At 41.5% G+C, this 13,362-nt stretch overlaps 2 protein-coding genes across 2 annotated transcripts; one reads left to right on the top strand and one right to left on the bottom strand.

Annotated features, from left to right (window-relative positions):
- The first annotated feature begins 3,030 nt into the window (after nt 1-3,030).
- On the top strand, nt 3,031-7,241 carry LOC114716794 (wall-associated receptor kinase-like 14). Its single transcript, XM_028901856.1, has 3 exons — nt 3,031-3,956; nt 5,383-5,460; nt 5,738-7,241. The coding sequence occupies exons 1-3, from the start codon at nt 3,191-3,193 to the stop codon at nt 7,024-7,026; spliced, it is 2,133 nt and encodes a 710-aa protein (XP_028757689.1). The 5' UTR covers nt 3,031-3,190; the 3' UTR covers nt 7,027-7,241.
- Nucleotides 7,242-8,364: 1,123 nt separating this feature from the next.
- Nucleotides 8,365-10,244, bottom strand: LOC114716713 (allene oxide synthase 1, chloroplastic-like). The gene has a single exon (XM_028901758.1). It carries the CDS (start codon nt 10,105-10,107, stop codon nt 8,530-8,532), a length of 1,578 nt encoding a protein of 525 aa, XP_028757591.1. The 5' UTR covers nt 10,108-10,244; the 3' UTR covers nt 8,365-8,529.
- Nucleotides 10,245-13,362: the final 3,118 nt, after the last annotated feature.

Here is a 13,362-nt window from a genome sequence, read left to right on the forward strand (position 1 = left end):
CATCCTGAAGCGTATTCGTCAGAGGAAGAGAATCAACAGGCTCAGAGCCGCTGTCCAATCCCTCGTCACCTCCCCTTTCTCCACCAAGGCCACCCCTCCCACCAATTCCTCCCTCCCCGATCCTTTCACCTTCTTCTAGTTAATTCCCTTCTTTTCTTTTCTTCTCTGTAAAAATTGTACGCCGCCCTGCGCTCTTGTATTCTCTTTACTTGTTGCCAAACTCTTTTATGTACTCAGTTCCTACTGATTAACCTCTTTTATTTTTGTTTACTATCACCACTTCCCAAGTTGTGTATACATAATAATATGCCATGCTTTCCATTACTTATCTAATCTCTCCCTTCCTATGCTCTTTTTCTTCTTTTTCGTGCCACTAATCAAGCCTCGGCACCTGAATTTTATTTCCGTTGCCTTCCCCCAGTCGATTGCGTGCTTATACTGCAAGTTTCTCTTCGTTATCATCAATTCGTTTCATCGCTAGTTGAGGAACAAAAGAAGTAGGAGACTATAGGGATCAGACGTAGAGATACGGAGACAGCAACTAGAAGAGGTCGAAACTGGGAAGGGAGGAACATGCGTTGGTAGTGAGGAAAAGGGAAATAAAACAAAAAGAGAAACAACGAAAAACCGTCGATTTTGAGAAGAACCACTGACCAAATCCAAAGCATATGGTGGTTGCTCGCTGCTGGATGATCAAAGAAAACAAAAGCCCTGCTTGGCGCTACTTGTTTTTTCGGGATTCCCTGAACTCTCTCACGGGAGGCATCATGGGCCAAAAATATTGTTCGGAGGGCAATATAAAATCCTTCTTGGGCCTCTACTTTTCTCACTTAAAAATACTGTTTCAACTCAACTGGCCTAAACTTCAATTTCTTTTTTTAAACAAAATATGGAGAATTATAATGAGGTCCTGGGGAAGGAAAAAAAATTACAAAATAAATCTTAGAAATTGTCATTCTCAATTTTAAAACTTATCATTACAGGCTGTTCAAGTTATTATTAGAACATCTTAATAATTATTATTTTTAGACTTAGTTGTAATTCTCCCTACAAAAAAGAAAGAAAATAAAAGAAAACTATGCCCAGGGACCCGCCTCCTTTGCTCCCTCCCTCCTCCCCATAATCTTTCTTCCATTGAACTCTTTCAATCCTTTTGAAAAAGAAAAAGAAAAGGCAAAGATAGTTGGCAGAAAAGTGGGGTGTAGAGCTCCCTGAAAAAATGGTTCTAATGATTGGGTAATTTTCATACGATGACCATCAAAAGAAGTACAAAGATCATTTGAAATAGATCTCAATTATCTCGACTGTGGGGGCGATCGGAGATACCTTGATTATTTGAAATTAATTTAGATGCTTGGATTCAAGTGTGGAAGTTTGAAGATTTAATAGATTTTTTTTTTTTTATCTGCGCTCTACATAAATTTGAGGATGAAAACTGAATACGTGCTGTGTCGTAATAATCTGCCCATTGCCCGGGCATGGGAAAGGGGGAAAATGGAAGAACAAATAAAGCAGATGGAAGTCATAAAAGAGGCCGGTTAAAGTGGAATATAAGTTGGAAAAGGAAAAGGAGGGATTATTTGAGGGAGCGCCAAATTTCCCACTGAACGGTGCTCTGTCTTGGGTTAAATTTATTCAATCTTTAGTTGAACCCAAAATAAAGCCAAAAACTGAGGCGTTGCTACGAAAATGAAGGGGTGGGTGTAGCATTGGTACAAGCAACCGTGGCCTTTTCCCTTTGGGTGGATATTGAGCGGAGCAACTGTCAACTATTTCAGGACAACCTCCGTATCAGCAGTTCCTCTTGAACATGGTTTCATTTCTTCTCAAGCAGGTCAAACTCATTTAATCCAAAAAAAGACATTCATGGTCCAAGCCAGGGAGGCTAATTGGAGACGAAGCTACTTCACTTTCGTGGTGGGATTTATAATGTGTGAAGCAGCCCCCGCACCCACGAGCCGGTCAATGGAATTTTTTTTTGAAAAAAAAAATACATCCATTGGGTTTAGATGACGTGCGTCTCACATGCATGCCCCAATGTATCCTATTATTCATTCTTCCATATTCTGATGACTTTGTTGACATTATTGTTCCGCATTTTTTGTTTGCTTTTCGAGTGTTCTTTTTTCTTTGGTGTGGACGGGGAAAAAATTAATATTACGCATGTTGTCATGAAGGTGTAGTTTTGAGAATGAAGATATCAAATACAATCTGAGTGAACACACGTTTGCGTCTTGACATGAAGTTTGAATAGAGGTGGCAGTGGAGTCGTTGGCAACACGGGAGAGGCAAGTGGGAGTCAAATCGATGGAAAGTACCCCGCAAAGTCGAAAACTATCTCCGCCTCCGCTCGGATCCTACTACTTAATTAATTACAACATGCTGAGCTGTGATCAATCAGTAGTTGTCTCAGCTCAGGTTTCCTTCTTTTCTTTTCATGTTTTTGTTTAACGTGAATGACTGCCAAAAATCCAATGTCGTACGCGGGAATAAATATGTAATCTAATGTATAGGTGTAAAAGCAGTCAGCACAATTGAGCCACTGTACAGCTGAATGAAAGTCCTGTTTCCCCATTCTTCTTGCTTTGCGGCAGTGGGCCCTGCATGGCGCCTCCGCCCCCATCCCTCTCTCCCTTCTATGATTCAAATTCAACTCGACTCACACCCAAAACCCGCCAGATCATCGGGCCGGACTTCTCGCCATCAATAAAGAGGGTGCTCCGGCTCCACCAGGATCGATACACGACATCGCAGTCCGAAGGGACGGGTTTGAATAGTATTGCCCCCCGTGAATGATGATCATTCCAAGATATGCCATCCACTGGGAACGGTTTCATATTCACTTTTTGTGTGATTTTCTTCGTTCTCTTGCCTTTATTTTCTACTTGAAAATAAAAAAAACAAGCATGAAAAGAAGCCAAATATAATAGAACTCCCACCAAAAATAAAATAGGTGTGAAAGCGAGAAAGGTCGCCCACTCATGCTCACGCAGTCTTGTTGACAACCTATTTGTTGTCTTATCTAACCAGACGCCATTTCCCCACACCTAACTCCAACCCCAACGTCTCCAACGCCACACCGCTCTCTTCATTATTGACTTTGCCCAGCTTCAGGTGCCACTCCCATCTCCCACACTCTTCCACTGTAACTTCAATTATCGTCTCTTTTTCCCTCTTATATCTCCTCTGCATGATCTTCCCCACATCCATGATCATAAATCCCTCTCTTCTGATCCCTTTCGTCTTGTTTCTCCTCCCCTTGATCACCGCTCAATCAACCCGCCGCCACTGCCAACAGACATGCCCTCCTCAACACTCCCTCCTCCGCCTCCCTTACGCCTTTGGCTTCTCTTCCGGCTGCGCAATCCGACTCAACTGCACCCCCGACGGCACAATCCTCATCGGGGATTACCCGGTCCACTCCATTAACTCCGACACCATAATCGTCGGCGTCAAGTCCCAATGCAACCGTCCTTTTCATACCTTCCGTCAACTCTTCGGCCACAGATACGCGCCCACATCACGAAACGCCATACTTTTGCAAAATTGCGGCCAAAAGGTCTCCCCCTGCGTCATCCCGGCGACTATGGTGCAGACTCACTTCGAGTCGGAAAACTGCAGCTCCGGAGGTGGCAATTTGAGTTGCTATTACGAAAACTCTACTGTTGATTTTATGAATCTCCAGAATTTAACGAACAAGCGCTGTCAGTACCTTATTTCGTCGATAGCGGCTGAAGAGTTGAGGAACAATTCGTACATCAGTGTGGCGACGGCGGTGTCCTTGGAGGTTGAGACGATTGAGCTGGGATGGTGGCTGGAAGGAGAGTGCCAATGCTCCAACGATGCCAACTGTACGAGACTAAAATCTCCGATTGACAAGAAGGCGGGGTATCGGTGCCGTTGCAAGGAAGGATTCACGGGCGACGGGTATTTGGCCGGAAATGGTTGCCGGAAAGGTCAGTTCTGCTTCATGAAGCTGTTTTTAACTAAACGTGGTATAATCGTTGATTTGACTTTTTAGCGCAATGATCGCCATGATTCCATTAGCTTTGATTTCTAATTAAGTGAACAGTGCGGAGCCCAGTTTATTGACTACGGTGGGGTGCTGCTTTAATCAAATGGCATTCCCCTGACCATGACCACATTTTCTTCAAGTCTACACCATAAAGTCTGGCCACCTTTTTTTTTTTTTTGGGTAAAATTCGGGGCGACACGCCCAATCAAGCGACTCTTTTTTATTGATCCAGGGAACAGAGTCTGGCTGCTTTATTATCATATTCTCTTATACAACATTATTCTGTGCTCTTTTGCGTACATGATGCCCCGGGCTCGTTTTTTTTATTTAAAAAAATTATATACCTGACTGCCGGTGGATTGTTTTATTTAATTTGATTCTTCAAAATGAAATGTTTTAATTTGCTCTCTGTTTTTTTGTTTTCAAGCAAACCTTTTGCTCTTTGTTCGATCAAAATAATTTATCATTCTCATTGGCATAAACGACAGGATAACGCCCCTTATTAAAAACCTTTGCCAGTATTACAAATATGAATTGTTAATTATTGATTCAAGAAATAGAAAGGACAGAGGGATTAAGGGCGGGTAGGAGTGGGACATATGGGTTTCATTCTGACAAGTAGAGCCAGTTCATACGCATCATGAAACAGAGGCGTATGAAACGATCCTCTGTTTCAGGGGTGTAAAAAACAATTTTTTAAGTCTCTTTACGTTAGTCAAAATAAAACTCCTTATATAGGTATTTATCTTAAAATTATAAAATTATTTTTAAAAAGCTAATTCTAACACAAACAGGGTGAGGAAGACACGTGATAATGGCCCTGAAACATGAATGACCCCACAGCTAATCAGTCCAACCTCCGATTAGGGGGATTTTGAATTCAACCTTACTAATCAATTAACCTTCTGGTCAAGACTGCTTCCCATAATTTGGTCCGACAACGTTTCTTTTCCTTTCTCTCTCCCCACCTCTCTTTCATGTTGTTGGGTTGTTCTTTTGGGTACCGTCTAGAGCATCTCAATGTGGGCCAGAATATACCCTGCTTGATATTTTGAGTTGTTCTTGTTTTGAGACATCTCGTGATCCTACCCCGTGATTCATTAACATTGCTAACAGAATGGGGTAGAGAGTCTCATCTCACAACGACAACCTGATAAATCGAAGTTCTAGTTTATCCTCACCTTGTGTCAAATATTGAATTTTTATGGCTTGTGAATTTGAGTCTTGATTGAATTTTGATATTATTGAAGGGGAAAAAAAACTAATGTTGAAATGTATACTAGCTGCAAGTATTCCTTCCTCCTTTTTGCTTCAAAATGCATTCCTTACTAATTGCTTCTGGTAAATCTGCCCATGTAATCGAACAGCCTCTTCATCCTGCAACCCAGCAAAGTACATGTCCGGCCAATGTGGAGGGACAACCCGATTTGTTGTCTTAATTGGAGGTTAGTTTTCCTATTCCATGCGTTGAATATAATAAGTTGACTTACTAGGGATCATATATTATGACTAAGGGGGCCTTCTTCAAAGAAACCAGCCAAAATCCACTAGCTTGAAATTAAATGCAAAATAACCAGTAATGATCGATATCAAGCATATGAAGTCCGCATGGATTCAATTTAGGCATCAAGGAATTATCAAATCAACGGTCGAGACTAGGTTCCGATGCTCTGCAACCTAGCGTTTTATAAGCATGTGTGACTCTGATAACTTCTGGTGCAGGGATGGTCTTTGGAGCTTCACTAATGATCGGTTTTGGTCTAATATGTTGTTTCTTTCGGCGGCGCTCCAAATTAAGAGTCACGAAGAGCACAAAAAGGCGCTTGACCGAAGCTACCAGCAATTCCAGCGTTCCTATTTATACATACAAAGACATCGAGAGAGCCACGAATAACTTCTCAGATAAACAGAGGCTCGGAACTGGGGCATATGGGACTGTTTATGCTGGAAAACTTCACAGTCACGAATGGGTTGCCATTAAAAGGATCAAATACAGAGACACTGACAGTATTGAGAAAGTAATGAACGAGATCAAGCTCATTTCCTCAGTGAGCCATCCCAATCTTGTCCGCTTGTTGGGTTGCTCTCTCGAATATGGAGAACAAATCCTTGTCTACGAGTTCATGCCCAATGGAACGTTAAATCAACATCTGTTAAGGGAGAGAGGGACGGGACTTCCATGGCCGGTTCGACTCACTATTGCTGCTGAAACAGCACAAGCCATAACACATCTCCACTCTGCCATCAATCCCCCCATTTACCACAGAGACATCAAGTCAAGCAACATACTGTTGGACCACAATTTTAGATCAAAAGTTGCAGACTTTGGTCTTTCCAGACCTGGGATGACCGAAATATCTCACATTTCAACTGCCCCACAGGGAACGCCCGGCTATGTTGATCCACAGTACCATCAAGATTTTCACCTTTCCGATAAAAGTGATGTTTATAGCTTTGGGGTTGTTCTTGTTGAGATCATAACGGGATTGAAAGTGGTGGACTTTACTCGTCCCCAGAATGCAGTGAATTTGGCTTCTTTTGCTACAGACAGGATTAGGAAGGGGCTTTTGGATGAGATTATAGATCCATTCCTCCAAGCACATATGGACGATTGGACCCATTTCTCCGTACACAAGGCAGCTGAGCTAGCATTCCGATGCCTTGCATTCCACAGGGACATGAGGCCTTCCATGACAGAAGTTGCTGCTGAGCTAGAGCAGATCAGACTGAGTAGGTGGACAACCTTTGGAGATAGCAATCGTACAGCCTCAACAGAGCTGTCCTCTTCTTCTCCTTCCTCTGATGAAAGTGAGAAGCCTCTAAGTGCGAGAGAAAAGAAGGTGAAACCAGAGGGCAAAGGCCTTCTCAAGTTGCAGACTGAGCCTGCCGCGTTAAACTCAATTGAAAGGCGCAAGAACTGTTCCCCGGTCTCGGTGCAAGACCCGGACTTTTGGCTGAGCGAACAAAGCTCTCATTCAGCAAATAGTTTGGTGAGTAAGTCATTCGAGTGACCTGGCATGTAGGGAAGCGATGCCTTGCTGGGTCCCCGGTAATTCTGGACTTTTAGGATATAGATTCTGATGCGCTGCCTTGTTTAAGCAAGATGATCTTTTATTTAAGTTCACAGCATCCGGCGTGAAAGCTATTCATTTACCAAATATTCAAACGAATATTCCGAAATCATGAATATTCAAATATAATTAAGGGAAGAACTTGCTTGACTTGACCCGCGTGTATAGTAAAATAAAGGAAATTATAATTGGATCTCCTTATAAATTACCGTGTCGAATATTTTTGACCGAGTCAACGAGATGAAGAGGATTAATTTTGAGGAAAACAAAATACGGGATATTTGAACAGAACAAACGTACTGGATTTTTCCTTGTCCAATAGCAATAAGCCGAATGAGATCATGAAGACGACTTGCATTTGCCAGCAGCTGCACAGATGTGATTGGTTATGGGAATATAGTGGCGACATTTGGGAAGAAGGATGCTGGGATTCAAGACGGAACTGGAATCTCAAAGTTTCAGGGCTTCTACTTGCTCAGCGATGGAATCATGAAGGCCAGAATCACAAGTTATTGGACTCAACCTCAATTCACACGAAACGCAAGCGCGCATCCAATGGCGTGCTTTGTTACTGGTAAAACACACGACTACGACTAAAGAAATTAACAATGGAATTTAATCAGCTCAACACGGGAATTGCACCAATTTTTTTCTCGCCTTCAGCTTCAAACGTGGGGTCAAAATGTTGAAAATAGTATACCCTATTCTCAAGGAGTCAAGAGCGACGGTGAGCTTGTGGGTGGACAACTATTTATTTCTTTTGCTCGCCTCTTTTTCTAATAATTTTAATGCGTGAAACGATATTTGGAAAAGGAAACGTGCATACTTAATATTTTAACAAGAGAGGGGAGAGAGAGAGAGGAAAAGATTCCGCCAGACACAGATGAACATGAATGAATTTGGAACCCGATGAATTAACAAGGTAAATACTGAATCATTAACAATAACAATTCTCCGTTTTATGTAAATAAAGGAACAAGACGGCGTTCACTCCCAAAAAAGAAAAGAAAAGAAACGATACAGTAGTGCCGGGTTCGCTGCTATCGCATGGGACGCTGCCAGGCCAGCAGCCATTAGGATGTGATCGAGGAAGATGAGCCATCCTTTTACAACAGTTTCATCGTCATTCATCACTTTATGGAAAGAAAGTGACCCGCATATTCAATCCACTCACTCTCCTCTCCTTTTTGTAATTTCACCTATTTTCCTCTTTAATCGTCATCGCAAACCTTGAACAACCCAAACTCCAACCATTGAGGCTCTATTTTTTTTTTGTTCCAAAAAAAATGCATTCATTTAAATCTATATATTCATAATGAACCATGAATAATACTACTGTTTCTCTCAAACCTGAAATATACATGCGAAAACAACCGGCTTAGTGACATGATACAATTTAGGTCCGAAGGTGGGCAGAGAGGAGTGAGCCCCGGCAGGCTGCGTCTAAAAGGTAGCCCTCTTGAGAGATGTGACGGTTATGGAGGAACCCAAGGGCGACGTTCCCGCTTGGATATCGAATGAATCGTATCGGAGGAACAGCTCCGCCACCAGCAATCTCGACACCAACGTTACAAAATCCTTCCCCGCACATTGTTTGTTTCCCACCGTCGGAGATTCTGTCTCCGGACCATTTGACCACAGCACGTACTTCAGCAATTTCTCACCCTCCCCTACAAACCTATCCCCCACGAACTCTTCTGCTCTATCGAATATCATGGGATCCTTGGTCGCGAATGGCTGATACCCGAATAGTAGCTCCCCTTCTTTCACTTCGAAACTGTTCTCGTGGTTCTCTATCACCAAGTCTCGCTTAGCTCTCCCGTATTGTAGGGCCACCGGGGGCTCTATCCGGAACGCTTCGTACACCACCGACTTCATCAGTGGCATCTGTTCCATCGCTTCCATCGTCACCCGTCCGCCCCTCGATCTCACCGCCGATCGGATCTCCTCTGCTAACTGCGTATGTAGTTTCACCCCTGCTCTGCCGATCCACTTAATTACGTTCGGGAAGAAAAACTTCATTCCTCCAAAGGAATTGAAGCACGTGGCGAACAGGAGGTTGTGGCAGGCTTCTTCCCTCGACAATCCCAGCCGCTCTGCTTCGTCCAGCACGGACCCGGAGGACTCGCAGAAGAAATCGTACAACCTCTGGTAGTCGGCTTTCACCAATAACGGAGGGAGACGGACGCTGTGGAATATAGAGTCTTCGATGAGCTTGGGAAGGCCCAGTTTCAGAATCGGACTGAGTTGAAACAGCACCCATTTCTGAACGAGCTTCGGGCCGTCCGATCCCAGTTTGGTGTCCGCGGGGTTAGACCCGAAGAGAGCGCGAGCCAGAAAGTTAAAGGCGGCCTGATCGTGGGGGTCTCCGAAATTTGCTTTCCCTTTGGCGGCGATCTCATTTTCTAAGGTCTCGAAGAGGGCGGTGTAGCAGGAATGGAACTCGGGGATGACGTGATCGCGGCGAGACTTGAGGAGGAAGAACATGAGGCGCTTGAGCGGGCCGTGATTAGGCTCGGAGGGGTCGAGATAGGAGAGAACTCGGTAGCCACCGGTGAGTTCGGTGGAAGGCATGTAAGTGCCGGTGAAGAGATCTTTCTTGTCGACCTTGGTGACATCAAAGAGGACGGGGAAACTCTTGCCGTCGAGCAAGACGACGACCTGGGGATCAGGAGCAATCAAGGGCCCAGGAGGCATATTGGTGCGGAACACCGTTGACTGATACTTTAGGATGCGTGATTTGAAGTATTCATCGCGACCCTGGTTGTAGAAGTAGTCCAGTCGGTCCTTGTAGGGACCGATGATGGGGATGCCATAGTCACCGGGGATTTTGCGGAGAGGAAGCCTGGGGGCGTCACGAGCAGCGACAGACGGCGGGGGAAGGGAGACGGAGGGTCCCTCCGACACGGAGGCTCGGATGGGACGAAGGAAAAAGGGAGGGGCAGGGGAGGGAATGGGCGATATGGAGGTTGGAGGAGATTGAAGTTGGAGGAAGGGGGAGGAGATGGAAGAGGAAGCCATTAGTGGGGACGGGGGGGACGAGGATTCAACTCAAACAACGGAACCGAGACAGAGATTTGACAGAGAGAGAGAAGGAGATTTGGTAAGGGGAGTGGCTGTGGGGGAAAAAAATAATAGGACGAGGAAGAAAGGACGAACGAGTAACAAATGAACGCGGGAGCGGGGAGGCTACATAATACATTTATGGGGGAAGGCGGGTGACGGGTGACGGGCTGGCGCTGGCGTACTCTCACTCTCATGTGTCGTGGAAATTCGCGCATCATTGTTTTGCCCTCCACCGACCGCCCTGGTCAATTTTTGAATTCAACTCACCTTCTCCCCTTTTCATATTTTACATGCCCTTTTAGTCCCCGATTATCCTATTCTTAAAATATTACTAGGATAATTTATTCTGAAACAGCACGATCCCTGGTGCGAACTCCATTCACTCTGTTGTAACACGATGAATATATTTATATAATTATATTAAAACGATTGAGAATTTACCTGTGCTCGTGAGAAAAAACACATATTGTGTAATGATTATTATTTTTTATAAAATTCATTTCATATTGTCTAAATTTTAATACACCATTTGTTAGATGTTTAATTAAAACCACTAGTAATACTTATGCATTGAAATTTGGAGCAGGACTTGTGCTTGTGGATAAGATAAATTAAATCGGGATAAGTGTGAAGGCAAAAAATGAAACAGCTCCTTTAATATTATATATAAGCTTCAAATAACTAGTTCATTAAAAAAAAAGCTATAAATATAATCTCATTTTCAAATTATGTTCTTATAATAAATGAGAAATAGAATAAAAGAGAATATGTGAGAAAACATTATAAAAGAGAATATAGCAAATGAGAGAAAATAAATAATTAAGATAATGATTAGAAAAAAATGCAGTGACTATTAAGATAAACCGAAATTGAAGCTTATATATAGAATTGGAGGGAGTATTGATTATAGGTTATATTCCTCTTATCCTAGTTATGGATGATAATATTTGATACCAATATACTTGTCTATTATAAGCTGTCATGTAAAGTGTGGGCGAGCAAGCATGTGTGTGATGTTAAGGCATGCATTGCACGTGTGGCCAAAGCCAGCATCCTCGTTTGATAGTATAAGGATTATAAGCAAAGGGGGAGTGGGGTTGATGGGGGGCCAGGCCAGGCCTAGCTAGAATGAGAGAGGTGGAGTTTGTGTGTCCCGATCAAGAGGCAATTGAGAAAAGGGTTGCATTTTATTTGTAAGTATACTGCTCCTCTGATTTGTTCTAATTAATCTGTTCCCAAAAAAAGTTCCTGGACATGAGATATTTATAATGCACAGAGTGGCGCGGTGCCCTGGAGGATAAGGAGAAATATGGCGGTTTGGTGACGTGGTGACATCCAGCGCATCACACGTGAAACTACCAATGAACAGCCTTGTTTTTGGGCGCGGAGGGATTCCACGGTCACTAATATATGTTTCTAGAACAGGGAGGCCCCCTCCCGAGTGCCATAAACAACATAAGCACTATACTCAATTATATCATCGCCAGCTTAGCATGGTGGAACACCCTCCCCCCCCCCCCCCAAAAAAAAAAAACATCTCCTCCCTCTTATTTCTCCATGTCTTCCTTTCCGCCTTTAACCACCCTGCTTTTCAAATCTCATTCTCCGGTTCCCTCCCACACTAGATATCCGTGTTTGCTTTTTATTTTTCATAATATTTTGCTGTCAGCTGTGGAGTATAAGTACACGTTGAGTTAGGGTGTGATTGGATTGGGCCGGATTTGCTATCAATTTGAAGTCTATATCTTGGATTGAGAAAGACAGCCCGATATCTGGTCCAATCTAGTACCTCATTTTAATTTTATTTTTATTTTTTTCCTCAATGGAAGGTAAGATTTCAACTTCTTATATAAAATTTTTCACATGTTTTGATCCAAACCTTATCAAATTTGATAATTCCCTTTCAATTTCTTAATAATATCATGTTTCATTTGTTAATAATCCTAATCGATATAGATCTTATATATATTAAAGAAAATACATACACATGCTCGTCATTTAAGAAGTTAATAAATAAATTTTAATTATTTGAATTGACAAAAAAATTATATGAAAGAATTAAAACAAATTAAAACAATATAAATAATAATTAAAAATAAAAAAGCTTGAGTTAGACTGGACTGAACTAACTGGTCTGAGAAGCTAGTTCCAAGTATAATCTAACTTGATCAGACCAGTTCGGTCTAGTCTAATTTAATCTTGTTTCGGGTGAATTTTTTTCAGACCAAACTTACTCAGATTGCACCGAGCCATACCAAATCAACGGTATTTTTCAGAGCCCTTTGCATAGCATTGCTTTCTTTGTATTTCTATAGTCCTAGTTTCTCCTGACAAAAAGCTGTGACGGGACTCCAACTCCTAGGCTGAATATTGGCCTGCTTAATTATTGTGTCTGAAACAGATTATTAAATTGTACTACTTATTATTTTTTCTGATTTTATTTATAAGTTTTAAATTTAAAAATAATAAGTTTTAATTTGAGTTTGTCTCAATAATTAATATTTTTTTAAATTTTATTCTTACTAATTATTTATCGCCTCTCCTTTGCGACACATTATCTCATTACATTTTCTTATATATATATATATTTTTCATTTTTTCTCATTTACTATAACGTTATATTTGGAAACAAATTACTTATCCGGTTCTTAATTTAAGACCTACTTAGAAAACTGATCTTAGTCCTAAATATATGACCTATTCTCATATTTACTAATTCTTTTCTAATTACCCCTTATTAAATAATTAGATACCGCAATAATACTTATCACTTATTAATAATAAACCTATATATTTTATAAAGTGAGTGAGTACTTATTACTCATTAATTCCACACATACATTAATTCTATCATTTTATATTTTTAATAAAATAATTTAAAATATTTTTTGAAATGTCAATTTTTTGAATAAGTTTTAACTGAGGGTATCTTGGGAAACATATGTCATATTTATGATTACTACCTGACTTAACTAATCTGTTTAGTTTAATTAATGTAGTTAAATAAGCCTTATATTAAAGACCGGAGGAGTATGTTTGTTACCTATTTATTACTTTTAATTAATTTAACTAATTATTAGTTATACAAAAATTAAATTTGTTATTTGAAGCTAATAAGGAGAGGTTATAATATTAAAACATTAGCCTCTCAATCATTCAAAGTACGTATCAAAATGTTGAAAAAATTAATGCGCGGTGAAGCAGATTAAA

The sequence above is a fragment of the Neltuma alba genome, unplaced genomic scaffold, assembly GCF_004799145.2.
Source record: "Neltuma alba isolate B1F8T4 unplaced genomic scaffold, ASM479914v2 tig00011687_pilon, whole genome shotgun sequence".
Classification (NCBI taxonomy): domain Eukaryota; kingdom Viridiplantae; phylum Streptophyta; class Magnoliopsida; order Fabales; family Fabaceae; genus Neltuma; species Neltuma alba.

Excerpts from the sequence above, each read along its gene's own strand:
- LOC114716794 (XM_028901856.1), top strand. The coding sequence starts at position 3,191 with ATGATCTTCCCCACATCCATGATCATAAATCCCTCTCTTCTGATCCCT. Across the intron at positions 3,957-5,382 it reads CGGAAATGGTTGCCGGAAAG|CCTCTTCATCCTGCAACCCA; the intron begins GTCAGTTCTGCT and ends GTAATCGAACAG. Across the intron at positions 5,461-5,737 it reads ATTTGTTGTCTTAATTGGAG|GGATGGTCTTTGGAGCTTCA; the intron begins GTTAGTTTTCCT and ends CTTCTGGTGCAG.
- LOC114716713 (XM_028901758.1), bottom strand. The coding sequence starts at position 10,107 with ATGGCTTCCTCTTCCATCTCCTCCCCCTTCCTCCAACTTCAATCTCCT.